Source organism: Pteropus vampyrus, unplaced genomic scaffold (assembly GCF_000151845.1).
Source record: "Pteropus vampyrus isolate Shadow unplaced genomic scaffold, Pvam_2.0 Scaffold9, whole genome shotgun sequence".
In the NCBI taxonomy this organism is placed as follows: Eukaryota; Metazoa; Chordata; class Mammalia; order Chiroptera; family Pteropodidae; genus Pteropus; species Pteropus vampyrus.
The window spans coordinates 17,025,743-17,044,801 of NW_011888790.1; the positions used below are offsets into that span (position 1 = coordinate 17,025,743).

At 31.7% G+C, this 19,059-nt stretch overlaps 1 protein-coding gene across 2 annotated transcripts in view; it reads left to right on the top strand.

Annotated features, from left to right (window-relative positions):
• The window catches only part of LRRIQ1 (leucine rich repeats and IQ motif containing 1), a 186,439-nt gene that overhangs the window by 19,035 nt on the left and 148,345 nt on the right, over positions 1-19,059 (top strand). For both annotated transcript variants that reach the window (XM_023521211.1, XM_023521215.1), the window contains exons 8-10: positions 3,810-5,447; positions 11,563-11,715; positions 13,642-13,792. In XM_023521211.1, coding sequence (XP_023376979.1) covers positions 3,810-5,447; positions 11,563-11,715; positions 13,642-13,792 — 1,942 coding nt within the window. The remainder of the gene's footprint in view (positions 1-3,809; positions 5,448-11,562; positions 11,716-13,641; positions 13,793-19,059) is intronic.

Consider the following 19,059-nt stretch of genomic DNA (forward strand, 5'->3'; position numbering starts at 1 on the left):
GGGAGCATAGACATTAATAAGTGCTATATCTTCTTAGTGCATGATTCCCTTTATTATTATGAAGTGTCCATCAGTATCTTTCTTTACCTTTTTTGTTTTGAAGTCTATTTCATCCGATATTAGTATCGCTACTCCTGCTTTTCTCTGAATGCCATTTGCTTAAAATGCCATTTTCCACCCTTTCACTTTGAGTCTATATTTGTCTTTGGAGCTGAGATGTATCTCCTGGATGCAGCATATGGTTGGGTTTTGTTTTTGATGCATTCTGCAACCCTGTGACTTTTAATTGGAGAGTTCAATTTATTTACATTAAGGGTGATTCTTGAAAGATGAGGTCTTCATATAGCCATTTTATCTTTTGCTTTCTGGTAGCTCAGTTTTTCCATTGCTTCTTTGTCCTTGTGTTTCTGTTTACTTTATTTTGGTTGGTTCTGTGGGTTTTCCCTCTGGTGCTTTTTGTTTTATGTTACATACTTCAGTTCTGAAACTTTAGATTGTGGTTACCATTACATATATGAAAAGGATAGTTATATATATACAGTCGTCCATTTTCTTCTGCGCGTGCCTTATCTCCATTCCTCTTTGCGAATTTGGATCTTTGAATCCTCCTATTTTTAGTCATTATTATATCCATTTGTCCCTATGTATGCTGAATGTTCATTACTATCTTGCTATATCAATTCTTTTCTTATTATTTAAGCTTATAATGCCCTGTTCTTAGTAAGGGTTGCACTCCTCTGCTTCTATTTGCCTGATAGACACTTTACTCCTAATTATGTTTTTCTTTTTTTTTTTTTTGTTATTTTGTTTTAGGTACTGATCCCTTTTAGTATTTCCTGAGGCCTCGTAGTGGAGAATTCCCTCAATTTTTCTATGTCTGGAAAGGTCTTAATTTCTCCTTCATATCTAAAGGAGAGCTTAGCTGGATACATTATTCTAGGCTGGTAGTTCCTTTCCCTTAATAGCTTAAATATTTGCTTCCATTCCTTTCAGGCTTGCAAGGTCTGCACTGAGAAGTCCGATGATAATCTAATAAATTTTCCTTTATAAATTGCTGTTTTCTTCTCCCTGGGTGCCCTGAGAATTCTATCTTCATTGTTGATTTTTGATAACTTTAATACAATGTGTCTGGGTGAAGGCCTTTTTGGGTTGAAATAATTGGGTGTTCTGTTGACTTCTTGAATTCCAAGCTCCAGCTCATTCCTTAGATTTGGGAAATTCTCCTCTACTATTTATCTGATAATGCTTTCTAGTCCCTGCTCCCTTTCCTCACCTTTGATAATGCCCATTATTCTTATGTTTCCTCTCCTGATGGTATCAGCTAGTTCTTGAATTTCTCTTTCATTATTTTTCATTCTTTGGTTTCTCTCTTCTTCTTTCTGATTTATTTCTAGATTTCTGTGTTTGATAAGGTCAATAGAAAATATCCAAATTAAAACACAGAGAGGACAGAAGTTGGAAAATCAGAAAAGAAATAGGTGATATATAGCATAAAGATAAAAAATGTATAATATAGTAATCTTGAAAGGAAAGGAGAGAGAATGAAGCAGAATCAATGGGTTGGAAGAGATAATAGTTAACATGGTTTCAGATTATTTAGAAAAAATCAAACTAAACACTCAAAGATGATTAATGACCTTCAAGTAGAATCAATACAAAGAAAATCACACTTGTAAATTTAATAGTAAACTATTAAAATTAAAGACAAGAGGGAAAGTGTCTTAAAAGCAGCCAGAGGAAAAAAGCACATTACATAAAAAAGAGCAAGTGTAAACTTAACAGCTGACCTCTTAAGTGAAATGATGGAAAGAAGACCGTAGAATAAAAATTTAAGTGCTAAGTGTTAGTGGTTTTTGATCATTGGTGTTCTTTGAATCCTGAGCTTTCTCCTACTTTATGGACTCAGTTTTCATTTCCTGTAGTATATACCTAAACACTTTGTCAAGAAACATTTTCGAATGGCAAATTTTCTCAATCTTTGCACCTTTAAAATATTTTAATTTTGCTTTTAACGTATTTCCCATTTGCCCCAAGAATATATGCCAGCGGCACTTGCAACTACAGCGTTTACCCTGAGATAATTTGCAGATTACGGTCTTAACCTTACCCCCGAAGTTTGCCATGAAATATCTCACTTTTATTATTTTCACACTGTTGTACTATACCGATAGTCTTTGGGAACAAATGACATCATTCTATTTATAGCATTCTGTTTTTAGTAGTGATATTGCCATTTACAAAATATAGTAATTCTTGATCGCTGAAAGTGTCAAATCCTAGAAAATGTAGCATTCCTACACGTGACGTTAAACTAATGCTGGCAGCGAGCTGTACTTTTTCTTTTTCTAAATGGGAAATGGATTAAAACTGAATAATTAATTTCCTAGGGTTTAGATCCAGATTTATTATCATTTAGTTTTAACAATTTAAAGAAATAACCCCATTACATATTTAATCTTTTTGCCTATGCTATGATTGCAGATTTGATACTCATTCCTCACATTCTTTTGAAGCTTTAGGATTTTTTCACTTCTTACATTCATCCACACATATTTACTGGTTTTCTAATGTGTGCCAGGCACTACTCTAAGTGCTCAAGATACAGCAGTGAATCAAATAGAAAATAAAAACTTCCTTCAGAGAACTTACATTTCTTGGGGTTCTGAACTATTATTACCATTCATATGAGTGTATTCTATGTGTTTGTGTGTGTGTTAACTCAGCTCTTAATCCTATGCCCTTTTTTTGAGGGTTGGGAGGTGGAATGGAAAACATTCTTCCATCTCCTTTAATTTTTCTCAGTTCTTTATTCTGGAACTCCTACTAGTAATCTTGGAGCATCTGTGTTGATCTCCTTTACTCCTGAGCATCTCTGTGGTATATTTTGTGTCATTGTTATTTTGTATGTTGTTTTGGGAAAACACCTAATTTTGAAGATTTTTTTAGGCAATCAGCTGTTTAGCTATTCTACTTTGACTTTTTTGAGTCTTTTTTTTAATCTGAGTTTTTACATTTTAGTTTTGTATGAACTTATTACTATTTAAATGTGTTTTTTTTTCAAACTTTTTTCTTTATTTAAATTTTTATTTAGGTTAATAACTCTCTTTTTTTCAGAAATTGCTTCTTTCTTCTCCTTATTAAAGTATTTTTATTGCCTCACATCATATGTATGAGTTTTACTCAAATGTTTGCTGAATTTTGTTCATCGGTTTACTTTTATTTTAGGATTCTAGTGCCAATGATATTTTCTCATTTACTTCTAAGTTATCTCATTTAATTCAATATGTGCTTATCAATTCTCCTAAGAGTTGAGAAAGGATAAGATGTGTGACTAGGCTAGTTCTTCATATTGCTTACACATATGTTTTACCTTACCTTCCTGGTATCATAAGTCTCACAAAATAATTCTCTGCTTCTGTATTCCCTGTGCTAGCTCTGAGCGTCTCCTTTATCAGAACTCTCATCTTAGAAAATTGAAGTTTTTTTCTCCTATACAAATTTTGGCTTGTGGTTTCTCTAATTTTCTCTGTGTGGTTTTTATTTCATATGCTTTCTAACCTCAAGGAATTCCTCCATTTAATCTCGGTGTATTAGTATAGGCATAATATTAAAATATTAACTTACTTAGTTGTATAGAAGCTCCTAAATATTATTTAAAAATTATTAGCTCTTAAAATAAATGACTAGTTTTCCTAAGTGAATTTTATTGTAACTTTATTATGATTTCAGTTTTAGTATTTGTTTTCAATCTATATTTTAAAAACATCACACATTTAATTTATGCTGACTACTATTTATCTTTATTTTAGGAGTTTATTAGAAATTTGCATTTACAAATGGAAGAAGAAAGAACAAGATTTAAAGACCTACAGAAAAAAGAAAAAATGCGTTTGTTAAAACTGCGGCATGATGCAGCTGTAAAAATTCAAGCTAAATATAGAGCGTTTATGGCCTACCAAAAATATAGTCCAATTATAAAAGAACAAATAGATAATAAGAAAAGGAAAGCACTAGAGTGGAAAGAAAAGGAAGCAAAAATACGCCAGATGGAAGAAGAAAAACGAAAAAGATTAGAAGAGGAACAAAGGATAGAAGAAGAGATAAAAAGGTGGAAGCAAGAGGAAAGGAAAAGGAGAGAAAAAGAATACGAAGAAAAAAAGAACATCCTAAGACAAGAAAAAGAGCAACTACTAAATAAAGAGAAATTAAGATTAAAAGAAGATGGAAGAAAACAGCTAATAATAAGTGGAGCATTAAAAAAGGGAGAACATAATGCCAAACATTTAAATGTCAAAGATACATCAAAGAATAACGATGATATAACCAAAAATCTAGGGGATGAAAAGTCAAAGAAGTTGGAAGATGTTCCCCTTTGGCTTGTTAAAGAAGTGAATAAGAGAGAAAATGTAGATAGACAGCTTGTATTAAATGAATCAATACAAGCACAATTAGAAGAATCTACATCGAACCAAGCAGTTTTGGCAGAATTTAAAATGGAAGAAAAAAATGAAAATCTAGCAAAAAAACAATGTTCAGAAAAATTGGGCAAGCAAGAAAGAAAATATGAAAATATAGACAAAAAAACTGAATTGGAAAACCCAGATTCAAAAGAAAACATGAAAAAAGGATTTCAGCTGCAAGAATTAAAGTCTCTAATACAAAAAGAAGAATCTTTGCAACCTGTCATAAAGGATAATATGATAAAAGAAACCCAAATAATGATATTAGGACATAATCAAGAAATTAATGAGGTAAAAAGTAATGAAGCACAGAAAAAAATCAAAGTTAATCAACAGAATAAGATACAAAATGTAGAAAAAGAAGAGATGTCAGAACAAAATGGAATATTATATGGAGAGAATATCATTTCAGTGATTTCAATGAAACAAAAACTACTACCATTAGTATTAGAAAATTCCAAAGATATAAGGGAAAATTTAATACTGCAAGAAAAAGAAATTACTTTAAAATCTAAAGAAACTGAGGAGAACCCAAAAGGCAATGATCTAAACAGTAACGTTATTTTTAATGCCAGTGATTCTGTGATAAATGCAGAAGGCAAAATAAACAAGCAAAATTATATTTTGGGTAGACATGCTCTTTGCAAAGACTTGGGTGGGTATAACGCAAAAAGCTCCTTGGTTATTAAAGAATTAAACTCTCTAAAGTCTCAGATTAAAGAAATTCCAGAAGAATGTCATGAAAATAGAGCTGAAAGTGAAAATTTTATGACCCGTTCTGTACCTGAGCCGACACTTCTATCTTCTATTGAAGAAAAGAGACTAGCTTGGATAAAATCATTTAAACCCTGGTTTGAAATTTTCAAGCAAAATCAACAAAAGAAGATTGTTAAGAGAAAGAGACTTGTAAAATGCCCAGCCAACACTATGCCCCCTTTGAATACACTAGAAATTCTTCAGTGTGGCCCTTGGAATAATTTACAACAGGTATTTTGTAATTTTATACTTTTTCATATTTAATTGCAATTGCTTCTCTAAAATGTAACTTTTTAAATCTTAGTAGAAGGCATATTTGATATCCAAGAATTCTGTCTCTTAATCAGTGAAGTTGCTAATATTGCCCCCATTTGAGAGGGAGATGTATTTAAAAGATCTCTTTAAATTATTAAGGAAGTTGCTAATATTGCCCCCATTTGAGAGGGAGATGTATTTAAAAGATCTCTTTAAATTATCTTCTCCCTCAGTGAAGCACTATGAAAAGCTTTGGTTTATATCCTGAAGGCTGTGTTGAAGGGCCCTATAGCCATTACTAAGTTTTTAAGACTGGCATCCGGGAATGCGGAGTTGAATTAGAATAGAAAACTCCCGACTGATTCAGTTAGGAGTTTGCTTTAGTCTTGGGCCACAGCACCACCTGGTGGCTCCTTTCGGAATGAAGTGAATTTCCCTGTAAAAGTGCCACGAAAGAAGAGCTTTTAGCAATAGAAGACTCTAGAATTTCTATAATTTAGTCATATGCTACATAAAAGCATGGCGGATATATGCTTGAAATTTAATATAGTTGTTGTCAAATGTGACTAATTTTCTATGTTTCATAGTTTCGATTAAAATTCAGACAGAATCTAACGGATGTGTAGAAAAACGGAAGATTTCAAATAGTGGAATACTAAAAAGGACTTATGATTAAAAAACATATTTAGCTAGGTCTTGAAATTCAAATGTATTTAATAAAGTTTATTTTTAGTTTCTCAATATAGGCAGATGCCTAGGAAAGGAAATATTCATATTAATATATGCATTATTTTATTTATTCACTCAGCAAATATTCATCTGCCCAATATGATCAACCAATATTTATTGTTGCACCAAATAGACAGATACAAAACCAAGTATTTGACCTTATGGAGCTTACTATGGTAGAGAAAAAGGCATTAAACAAATTCACAGATAAATACATTATTACAGGTCTTGATAATTACTGTAAATAAGATTTCAGAATATTCTGTGAGAAGATAACAGAATTCAAAAAGATCTCTGAAATGTAAAAGAACAGTGGAAAGAAGTACTCTGAAGCGTCCTCTGTTTCTTAGGCAGTGTATTTGCCATATTCATCAGATCTGTACACATCGAATCTCTCACTAGCTCTTCTATTGCTTTTTTCTCTTTGGCTACATTATATCTGGAATATCATTCTTTTTCTGCTTTCCCTATGATGTTGCTGCAGGCTTTCTGAAGTGATAACATTAGCTACTATATTATTTAAAGTCATTTTCTTCATGAATATCTATTTGGGCGAAGCATGAGTGACAGCTTCATGTCTACAGTGAACTTGTTTAAAAGTAAAACTGACGTTAGGGAGAAAGTAGTGCTCCCCTCCTTAGTTGCGTGTCTCTGTTTAGTCTAATGAAGGAGCACTGAGGACATTAAGATGTGTGAACTTCTTTCTACTTGGTCTTTCTTCTCCTGCCCACTCAGTTCCTTCTGTGGAACTTTTGTCAATTTACATAAAGTGAGAATTAAGCCTTTCTTTTATTTCTTAGTGTATGACCTCACAAACTGTAATATGTAATACATATCGCCTGGGGATTTGTTAAAATGTCAATTCTGAGTCATTAGGTCTGGTGATCAACCCCCATGCTCTCAATTTTTATAACGCCCCTGGCTGATGCCGTTTGTGCTGGTCCATAGACAACTGGAGTAGCAGTGTTCTAAAGGACCCTGTTATCCTCTGACCACCAGTCAAAGCAACTATTTTTTCAAACAGTTAATTTTTTTGAAGCATCAAATATACAGTATACAGATGAAAATTATATGTCAATGTGCAATATAAATGCCGAAATGCTATAAAATACCATCTTATAATAACTTTAGCAGATGGCCTGTTGTGTCTTTGTTCACTACTGCTACTGACCTATGACTCACTTTATTACTTTGATTTTCTAATCTTTTAGTTTCACATCTTTGTTCTTATCTTGATCACCCTTTGCCATCTTTGGAAGGGCTTTCTGGAGAGGACCTTTACAAAAGAAAAGTTTACTCTTCTGAAATTTCACCCAGTAATGAATTAATTTTGCTTATATTAATCTCTCTGAATCTTCAGGACACAAATCAGTTCTGCCTCTTGTGCTTACTTTTTTATGTACTGTCAGGCAGATAGTGGTTTTCATTAGTTGACTATGGCATGGATGAGTGGGAGAATGGATAAATGGATGGATCAATCTAACTGAATGTTAATCTTATCTGCATATTATTACTAGCTTCACAATTTCAATATAGTGTATTGATTAATAAAGAAATGAAAATAAAATTATTCGAGTGTAATTTAATAAAGTACTAACAAGCCCAGTATCAAATGAGATCAGGGTACTAATTTTATTTCTGCCATTTACTGGCTGTCATCTTATGTAAGGTTCTTGATCTTTCTGAGCCTTTTTTGTCTTCTATAAACTGGAAGAGCAATACCTACTTAGTAAGATTGTTGAGTTTTAAAATACAATATATGAAGACTATAGAGATCCCGATATATTTGTCAAACATAGATCTCAGGCATCTGAAGAAAAAAGCAAATTGATTTTTGAAGGCTGCTTAATAGCCTGTTTCATCAAAGAAATTACTAAGTTGAAAATTCTGGACCGTACTCTATATGCAGTAATATCACAAAGGGAGATGACTGAAGAGCAATGATTATTGACAACTAATATATTTTAATTTTTCCTAGTTTTACTGTTTTAACTAATTTATTTTTCTTTTATTATTGGTATTTTACTCCTAATAGTAACTTGCTTTAAATAACAACCCCCAAAATGTACTAAGTGTAAGGCTTTATAACATGGCACAAACAATAACATTTTAGCTGCAGATTAAGATCAGAATGTCTCACTTACTTTATACAAGGCAAATTGCAACTGGTGTTGTGATGGTACATGACTTACTTGAAGTTAGATTCTCTTTCACTTAAGCCACTAATCATATCTTAGGTTCAGTCTTTGTAGCTGACTTTTTAAAGATTACTTCTGCAGGATTGATAGATTTGAGATGTGGCACTAAACAGATGTTCTGCAAAAAGCAAAATATAGAGTCATTGCTTTCATTACTTATGTAATTACAGTTTACCATAGATGACTGACACTTCTTGGGTTGAACTCAAGAATAACTGAGAGTAAATCCTCAAAAAAAAAATGGATATGTATAATATGTACCATGAGCTGTCAAGGATTTGGAGAAAGATAGATCAGTAAGTAGAAAAATGATTTGTGATCTTTAATTAAAATACAATAAAGGTTAAAGCATCTACAGATGGAACCATTCATTTTCAAGTCATGGGAGTCAGAAAATGTGATTTTCAAATATTTTTATATTACCCTTTATAAGGAAAAGAAACTACAAATGCTATAAGTATTTGTTTAGTTTTACCACAGGTCTAGGGAAGTTTGTGTATTTATTTAAGAAACATTTAGTGAACATTTACTATGTTCCAGTTGTTCTTTTTTAGACCGACCATATAGTGATGAACAACTATGAGAACTAATTCTACGTTGACCTTAATTTTTGGAGTGTTACTCACGTGATTCTTGTCATGCATGTCCAATAAGTGAATCATGTAAAACATTTCGTTCTCATATGTTTGGATAAATCTAGGGTAGGGTAGATAATAATTGCTATGTCATAAATTTTTTAAATGTTTAAGAAAAAGGAGGAGAAAATGTTATGAAATGCCTCATATTCAAAAGTAGGTAGCACTAACAAGGGCACTGCAGCAGTTGTCACTCCCGTACTATAATTAAACTAGCAAATTGCCACATTATAATAACTAGAACTTGTGTTTATATATTTCATTGTAAGCAGCATCTTATTAAATCAGGCAGAATAATATAAATTATAAGGTAGAGTAACATTTGTTACTGTAAAGCTGCAGTTGTAGAGTTTTCAGTTTTTAAGTGCTCAATTCTAAATAGCGTGTTTATTTTTCATGTAGAGCCAGTTTTCCAATTACAGAATTTATAGTAAGTATTTCTTTGTGGACAAATTAAATGGACATTACCCAGCAGTTACCTTGTCACAAATGGATAAATATTTTCCTTTCTAAAAAATATAAAAATATTTGTTTCAAAAGTTGTTTTAAATTTATTTTTCAATTACAGTTAACATACAATATAATAGTTTCAGGTGTACAACATAGTGATTAGACATTTATATAGCCTATGAAGTGGTCACCTCATTTAGTACCCATCTGACACCAGGCATAGTTATTATAATATTATTGACTATATTTCTTATTCTGTACCTTACATCCTCATGACTATTTTAGTAAGTGGCAATTTGTACTTCTTAATCTCTTTCACCTTTGTCACCCATCACTCCAAAACTCCTCCATCTGATGACCACCGATTGGTGTCTGTATCTATGAGTTTGTTTATGTTTACTTTGTTAAGCTTCCGTGTAAAAGTGATATCATATGGTATGATTTCTGACTTGCACTTATTTTGGACTTCTTTCTTATTTTCCTCGTGGGTCTCCCATTTATTATCACTTTCCGTCCACCTAAAACATATGCTATAGATACTGACATATCCTCTCATTTTTTGTTTGAATGGGAATGTGTGTATTTCACCTTTATTCATGAACAATATTTTCACCAATAAAAAGGTAATTTAGATTATGGATAATTTAGAAATTCCTAAAATTATGAAACTAGAAACTTTTATTCAACCAAAGTTTTTAAAATAAATATTGTTGTTTTTGCTACTTAAACAAGGAATAGACTTTATCACTTCTTTATGTCTTTATGAACATATGGTCTTCCTATTTGTTTAATATAATGCACAGGAAGTGTTCCATATGAAGAGGAGTTACTGCACTTAAAAATTTTATATTTTTTCCAGCTTTCTCTGAAGCAATAATGCTTTCCATTTCGACAAACAGTTTTTGAATTTCTATTTGGAGTACAATGTATATTAGAATCTTTTTATAAAGCTAATAATTTTTAAATGTTATTCAGAACATGAGAAATCTGGCATTAGGATTTTTCACATGGCAATACCAAAGTATTCTTACTATAAAGTGATTTATGTAGTTATTTCAGTGCATAGACTCAAATTTAGTGAAGAACCAACATATTATGTTATTCCTCTGTCCTTTTACTTAGGTGAGAGTTCTTGAATTTAATAAGTGGACTGCTTTTCAGTAATCCAAAAATACTTCTGTCTGACATATTCTTGTAGAACAATAAGTTCCGTCCTCACTATCTATCGCATAAAGTTGAGTACATTTTTTGACATTGCATTTTCTTTAGTTTAAAAGATTTAAACCAACAAGATAGAAAAGTTCCTTAAGAAAAAATGTTTATCAAGTATTGACTCTATGGTACTATCTCAATAATATGAAATGTTGTACATGTATGGTCTTCAAATATTTGAAAAATACATAAAATATTATTCATGATTTGTTTTACCATGATACTACATGCTTGGGTATGTTACATTATTCAGTCATAGGGAATGATTTATATCTTTATAATACAGAAGACTTCCAATGGAATGTTGTTTGTAATACATGGTTCAATTATTATTGCAAGATTCTACTTATCACAGGTTCTATAATATCTCTTCTCAGTCAGACTTTCTTCTTTTCTGGAAGATAGTTAAGCTATTCAGTTGAAGCATGGCAGGTTGGACATAAAATCTATTTCCTGATCTGTTGTGGCTCCTGTTACTATCCAGATATCCCTAGGATACTGTCAAACACAGATCTTAAACATTTATATAGTGCAATCCTGAAAATAATGCCAAGGACATGCAAAACAAGGAAAATGAATTTGGTGAAAAACCTGGGAGGGAGCTAATAAAATTATAGTGTTACTACTTCTATGCATATTCCTTTTGAACTTGAATTGGTAATGGAAATTATCGCATTATTTTGCCTTTCTATGTGGGGAACAAAAAAGTCCAAATAGTTTAAATGAAATTGAGTTGTTAATAAATGTGGGTTTCAATATATAGCATTATTTTAGATGACTTTTTAAAAATAATTTTGCAAGGCTAATATAATAATATTCATTATTGTTAGATAATGTTATACACTCCAATTTTCTTTAATTCTGTAGGTTACAACAGTTACATTTCAAGATTTGCCAGGTTGTAGTCTTTCCACACTGGCAGAGTGTACAAATCTTCAGTTTTTGTCTCTTCGACGCTGTGGATTAACTTCTTTGAATAGCCTGAGTAACTGCAAAAAACTGAAATACATTGATGTACAGGTATGTTTTCTATTCCCATTATTTATCTTATTGTGAAATATAAAATGGATTCTTTACATTCAGAAAAGACTATTTTGAAGAAACGTTTACTAAAATAACATGTAATTTATGGTCTAAAGAGATCAAGGGCCAAAATTTGTGAGAACCATAGAGGGAAGATGATTAGGTGGAATGACCCAGAATGAGTTATCTCTATTTGCAGGTGATTGCTTTTGTTACTTTTTGCTGCATTACTAATGACCAGATTACTTAGTAAATTAAAACTACAACTATTTTATTTGCTCATGGTTCTGGGGCCTTGAATTGAGGTCAGGCTTGTCTGGTTATTTCTTCTGCTTCATATTGTATTGGCTGGGTCTCATATAATTTGCATCAGGGGCTGGAATGTCTAAAATGCCTTCTCTTATATGATTGGTACCTTGAGGGGTTAGAATTTCAGTCTCTCTCTCTTTCTCTCTCTCTTAGGCTTCTTTACATGATAGCTGAATCCCCGGAATGAGCGTTGCAAAAAGATAAGCTCCAATATACAAACACTTATCAAGCACCTCCTGTCATCATGCTAGTTAATGTTCTATTGGTCAAGCAAGCCCTAAGTTTATGTGGACAGGGATTGTGTGGATGCATGAATATTGGGTTGTGAGGTTTATTGGGGATTTTCAAAGTAACAGTGTACCACCTACCCTCTGGCTCCTAATGAGTCCACATCCTTCCCACACGCAAAATATTCTCATGTCCCAAAGACCCCAAAGTCCCATCAACTTATGGCATCAGATTCAAATTTGAAGTACAGAATCTTCTCATCTAAATAAGATCCAAGTGGAAATGATCTGCTCAGATAGTTTTCTCAAGTCAGAGACGTGTGAAGTAAGATGAAAAGTTATCTCCCCACTACCACACACACACCCATACCCACATCCACATACAGTAGTGAAACAGGCTTGATTAATTATAGTAGTCAATCTCATTCAAAATGGGAGAAAATGAGAAACTCATAGCAGTTCCAGGGCCATATCATCAAATTCTTAATAAGGGCTCAGTTTTGCTCCATGGTAATGGTTCTCTGTGACTCTTGATTCTGCCCACTGGGCTTTTGACTCTATCCTCAAGGCATGCTTCTTTTTTTTTAAAAAGTGCCTTGTGTTGCAGCTGAGAATTTCAGCCAGTTTCTTTTCCATAGAAGGCTTTGGGAGTGGGGGTGTTCCTAGAGGGTGCTCTTTATTTTGAATTATATAAATTTTCTGTTCACACTGGTAGTGCTTCCACCAATATATTTTCTTTTTAAAACTTTGTGAGTTTCCTATGCTTTTTATTAAGTTCCTCCATTAGACAGAGGCTATACTCATAAATATTTTTGAGAGAGGTGCTATGAACTACACTCTTAGGATTCTTAAAAACCCATTTATCTTTCTGAAGCTTAAAAAAAAGAATTGCTGTTGCATCCTTGACACATGATCTTGACACTGAGACCAATATTATGCATTGCAGAGATATGTATGTGTAGTAAAATTATAAACCTATACATGAGATATGTACTTAACTCATCATATTAGTATTTTTTTAGAGAGGAAAGGACTGAGGAGGGATAATGGGGAGTTTTTTAGTGTTTGGCTTCTTTAAAAGTACAGTTTTATAAGAACTATGACCAAATATTTACTCTTGTTCATTTAGATTCAAATATTTTGTTATATGATCCACTATATTTTCTATATTTTAAAAGACTTAATAAATATAATATCAATTAATTATTTATTAGGTTACTTAATATTTTCATCTAGATAGTATAACATTCTGCATAGTTATCTTAATATTTAGAGATTCAGATACTCATTTAGAGATTATATCTTATCTTTCCTCTTTTTGCCAGTTTTAAGTGTTTTATTAATAAGCCATTAAAATAAAACTAATTACATTTGTTTTTTGTTTTAGGAAAATAGTATCGAGACTATCAACTGTGAAAATTTGGAAAATCTCTCTATTGTTCTTCTTAATAAAAATCAACTGACTTCTTTTCATGGTTTGGATGGCTGCACTAATATCCAAAATCTTGAACTTTCACATAATAAAATCACACGAATTGGTGAGAACCATAGAATTTGAATATATAGATATTTATTTTTCATGATTATATTTTATTTCATTTATTTTTAAGAATAGGCCACCATCACTAATTTATTTATTTATTTTTCAGGACATACTTATTTAATCTTTATCCTGATTTTTCAAGAAAATAAATTATTTTTAATGTCTATGAAAAGAATATGCTCTTACCATTGGTAGATGGGTAGTTAGTAGTTCCTTCTATTAGTATATTCACTTCCCTGTTACTTTTCTTATAACCTGTAGTGATCTGAGCTCTACAGGTAATATAATATCCCAGTTTGTTGCCATGATATTTTTATGGATCCTATGCACTCTACACTTCTCAGCAACTGTCACAGCTGTTTCCTGGTAAAGCCTTTCATCGCTACTCTCCTTGCCTACATACATCATTTGCACTAACCATTCTTTCTTTAGATAAGGCTACTAACACTGCCTAAAATAAATAATTCATCAGTTTAAATCTCTCTGATCTTCTCCATCCCTCTGTTTGTACATCTGTTTAACTGTATATCTACATCTGTTTCCACCCTCAGACTTTGTAATCCATATAATCCAGCAATGAGACTGTCTTTTCTTGTTTAAGGCCAGTATTTCTATTTCTATAAATATACCTATCAGTCTCCTCTTGTACCTTACTCCATCATTTATCACCTGTCTTATGTCAGATTTTTTTCTGTTGCCATTTACTTCTACCATTGCCTCATTCGTCTTACACTTTGCTGTCAAGTTTTGTGAAAGAGTGTTCTGTTCTTACTCTCATTTCTTACTACCTAACTTCTCACTTCTATCCACTGAAATTCAGCTCCAACTTATTTCTATACTGTTTCCAGTATGATAATTCTAAAATAAAGTTCTTATTATATTTTTTTCTACTGGGATTAAACTTCTCTGTTATTTTTTATTATTTAACTTATGAAACTCTAAGGGACTTAATAGAGGCTTACATCATGGTTAATGTATAATCAAGGATTGCCAAAAAATCAGGAACTAGGTAACAACTTTACTCTGGTACGATATTAATGGCTTAAATTTTTGGACCCCCAAATGGTGCCATTTTTTCCACCTTCTCTGTCCTACAATCATTAGGAAATGAGATGTGGACTGAAATATCAGAGAGCGGATAGGAATAGATAGGAAGTAGAAGTAGAAGTGGTTAGGCCAAGTTCTATTTAGGTCTCCTTGAGATTAGTTTTCTTTGTTTACTTATGTTTTCTTTTTAATTTTTGTTTTGTTGTTGAAAATTTCAAAAATTTACAAAATAAATACATGAAGATTCCATATAATCATAGTCACATTTGCTTCATCGTTATTTTTTCTTGGTTTTGATTGTTTTTTTTTTTAATTTCCAAATTATATAATTTTATCCTTTCATACTTCAGGAGACAATTTTTAATATAGTCCTTTCTTACTTAACCATAGTGCATTTCGACACCTAATAAAATTAATAGTGATTCTTTGTATCAAGTGATAATCCATAATCCAATTTTTCTTATTTTCACAAAATTTTCTGTTTGTTTGAATCATAGTACATATTACTTTTATATGTCTTTAATGTCTCTGATCTGTAGCAGTCCTCCTGCTTTTTTCCCCTATGCCACTGATTTGTTATAGAATGTATGTTAATTGTCCCATACAAGGTCCTGCATTCTGAATTTGTTCATTTACTTGTCACTGAAATTGTTTTACTAAGTCCTGCATTTCCTGTAAATGAATGTTATCTCAACAGGCTTGATTAGATCTAGATTTAGTCATTCCTGCAGGACTTTTCATAGGTGGCACTCTGGGAATCATGTTGCCCTACATTAGAAGTCATACCATGTTTTCTTGCTATTAACGATGTTACAGTTGAGTATCTGGTACAGCTAGCAACAGCCTAAACCCTCCATTATAAAGTTCTCTACCAATCTTTTCCATAGTGTTTTCATCTATTGATTAATGTGGCCCGAATCAATTAATGCAATGGGTCATGCAAAAAGTAAGTTTTCTAATTTGATCATTCCTTACATATTTTTAAAGATGGAATTCTTTATTTAATATAAACTATTTGGTTATCTTGAAAAGACGAGATAAGTGCCTGCCTACCTTTGTGCTGACAAATTTTTATAGTAGTGTCTCAGTGGCTCTTGTTACTTTCAGTGGTGCTAAATGAATTTTTTTCCTTTATTTAGTTTGCTTAGTTTGCTTGTTTTCTCCCCTTCTCTCTCTCCACTTTATCTCTACCCCTTCTCCCTTTCTTAATATTCTTATGAACTGAAATTTTTATGATATAGAATATTTCAGTCTATTACCTTATTATACATTTTGATACTCAAATTGTCCTATCCTGAGAATTTGGTTAGAGATATTGATATCCTCAATTCAAATTTATTTTTAAAACTTTATAGTTGTACACCCTTTCTCTTTCACTATAATCCTTGGTTGATAACATTAATATAACTATTCACTCTCATAATATTTTTAAAATAACTTCAAAACAATAATACTGATATTACTAAATATAAAACTACTAAGTTAATTTTAAGATTTCTTTGGATTTCTTTTCTACTTTTCTTTTGTTCTCCAAAGTGATACCTGAAGTATTTTATCTTTTGATTATGTTATGAGTTTAAGATATAGTTTACTTTTCTCATTTGATTGTTTTTTATATGTAAAACAGATGTTCCCAAAGTTAAACTATGTTAAAAAAAAAGGCATACTAAAAGAAATTGTTTTCATCCATCTTTTCCACTCTGTTCTCCCGTCTACTTTTATATATAGCTGATTTTGTATATATTTGTGTATAACATATATATGTATATAATATGTGTATCACATGTGTACATATGTGTGTATATTAATATACATACATGCACAAATATAGCTAAGAAATATATGTATATATGCACATCCTTTCTTTCACAAGATATAGGATATTTTAAGTACTATGCTTTATCTTGCTTTTTTTCACTTAACATATCGTGGAGTTCATAGCATTCTTTTTCCATAGCTTCATAGTGTTTGATAGTGTGGATGGACCAAAATTTATTTCACCGGTCGCTGGTTGATGGACATTGGATGATTTCCAATCTTACATATTGCCATAATGACTACCCTGATACCTACATTATTTCACACTTTATCAGACATATTTTTAGGTTAATTTCCCACAATCCAGATTGTTTGGGCAAAAGACTTTTGTAATTTAGAAAGATTGTGCCAGATGCACTTTATATGGGTTCTACCAGTTTGAACTCCTACTACTAATACAGTTTAACATCAGTTTCTTATGCTTTTCTTCTGTTTTTATGTTGTTCTTTTTTTAATTTTTGAATTAAATATTTAATTCCTTCAGTTTTTATCCTTTTTCACTGTTGTCGACATAAAGGCTTAAGTCTATAAATTTTCCTCTGAATACTGCTTAGTCCATAATGTCTGATATATAGGTATTTTCATCACTTCTACAATTTTAGGATGTATTTTATCTTTTAGCTAATATTTAAAATTTCCATATAGAAAGGGATTTTTGTTATTATTCTTTCTAGTTTTATTGCATTTTGGTCAAAGAATTATTTTGTGCCATTTCTGCTTATTGGAATCTACTGTGATTTTCTAATATGTAGTCAGTTTTCAGGAATGTTTTATGTGTATATGAAAAGCAGGTTATTGTGTTTTTTTTAATTAGAATATAGAGTTCATATTTTCATCTTTAAGCTAGTTTTAATTTGTCTGTTTATCAGCCTGTTTCTTTTTGTGTATTCTTTGATTTTTGCTTCGTGAATGTTGCTCTGTATTGTTTCACAGACATTTTTAACTGTTATCTTCATTGTGAATTTTAGCCTTGAAAGTTATAAGTTCTCTTTTTCTGTCTCTTTAATGATTTTGAGACTAAGTTCTACCTTGTCTGATATGTTTGTTTGTTTGTTTGCATTTGCCTACTTGGCCATTTAAAAAACAATTTAATCTTTCTGAATCACTGTTTTAGGTGTGTGCTTGTATACAGCATAAATTTAGGTTTTATTTTATGATCCAAGCTTAAATGGTTTTTTTGTCATATAGACCATGGCCATTTGCACTTATTAATTCAATTTACATACTTGGTCTCAGCACTGTCATCCCACTCAGCATTATGCTCTCTCTTTCTGAAGAGAGGTCTTATTGACAATACATGTTTTTTTCCACCACTGGGGTACTTCTACTTCTTACTTATCCATTCAGTTTTCATAGGATTCCCTCTGTATGAGTGTGGACTCAGCCTAGATTGTTGTGTTGGTTCTAGGTACTTATTACCCCACTTAGAAAAAAAAAATTATCTTGTAATTTATTTCCCAGGTACACTGGAAGGATAATTTGTGTGTATTTTTTATTTTTTATTTTTTTGCTCTTTATGAATCTGGAGGAAGTATGGGGAGAGTAGGATCTAGGCAGTCACAATCAGCTCTCATTTTCTTTTAAATACGGGAAAAATACAGTTGCTTGCACAAAGCAAGCTTTTGTTTTGCAAACATTTCAAAGCACACTTTTGAAAATATAATGTACAATATTCTTTAATGTATTTATTTGCCAATGTGTCTGCATTAACTTTTCCCATATGGAAATACCGATACTTTTGATACACATTTTTTATTTTAGAATTTTAGTTTCAAATACCTATAGAAATAATTTTGTTGTTGTTGGAATGAAGGCAAGTGCATTGATAATGTATGTTACTATATTGGCACACACTGAAGCAAGTTTTTAAAAAAAAAAAAAGAAAAGAAAAAGGCTGTTTGTAAGATGAAATGGTTGAACTCTCATTCACTTCATTTTCATTGCCAGCAGCGCTGTATGGGATTTTTTGTAGCCAGTGGATTTCCTGGGATAGGATATCTGCAAGATTTATGTGAAAACTGCCATCGTATTAATTGATGTACCTGGGGTATCTCTATGTAGTACAGAACAAACATGGTAAAAGACATCTTTGCTGTCTGTTCAGTACAATGAAAATACTGTATTTATTGAGTGTGAGAAGAGTATACATGAAAAAGTAGATTTTCTGAAAATCAGTTGGAGTCTATTTTTCATCTTCAGGAACTGCTTACAGAGATTCTGGTTAAGCTAAGTGAAAAGCATAGATTTTGTCTTTCAATGATAAATTGATGCTAAGAACTCTTACGAAGGGGCACAAAGATAGATTTGTGTTTATAAGTTAATAACTTACTATTCCATGCTGTATTTCTTAAAGAGGTGAAATAAAATTGGAAGCAATACCACATGTTTTACATGTGT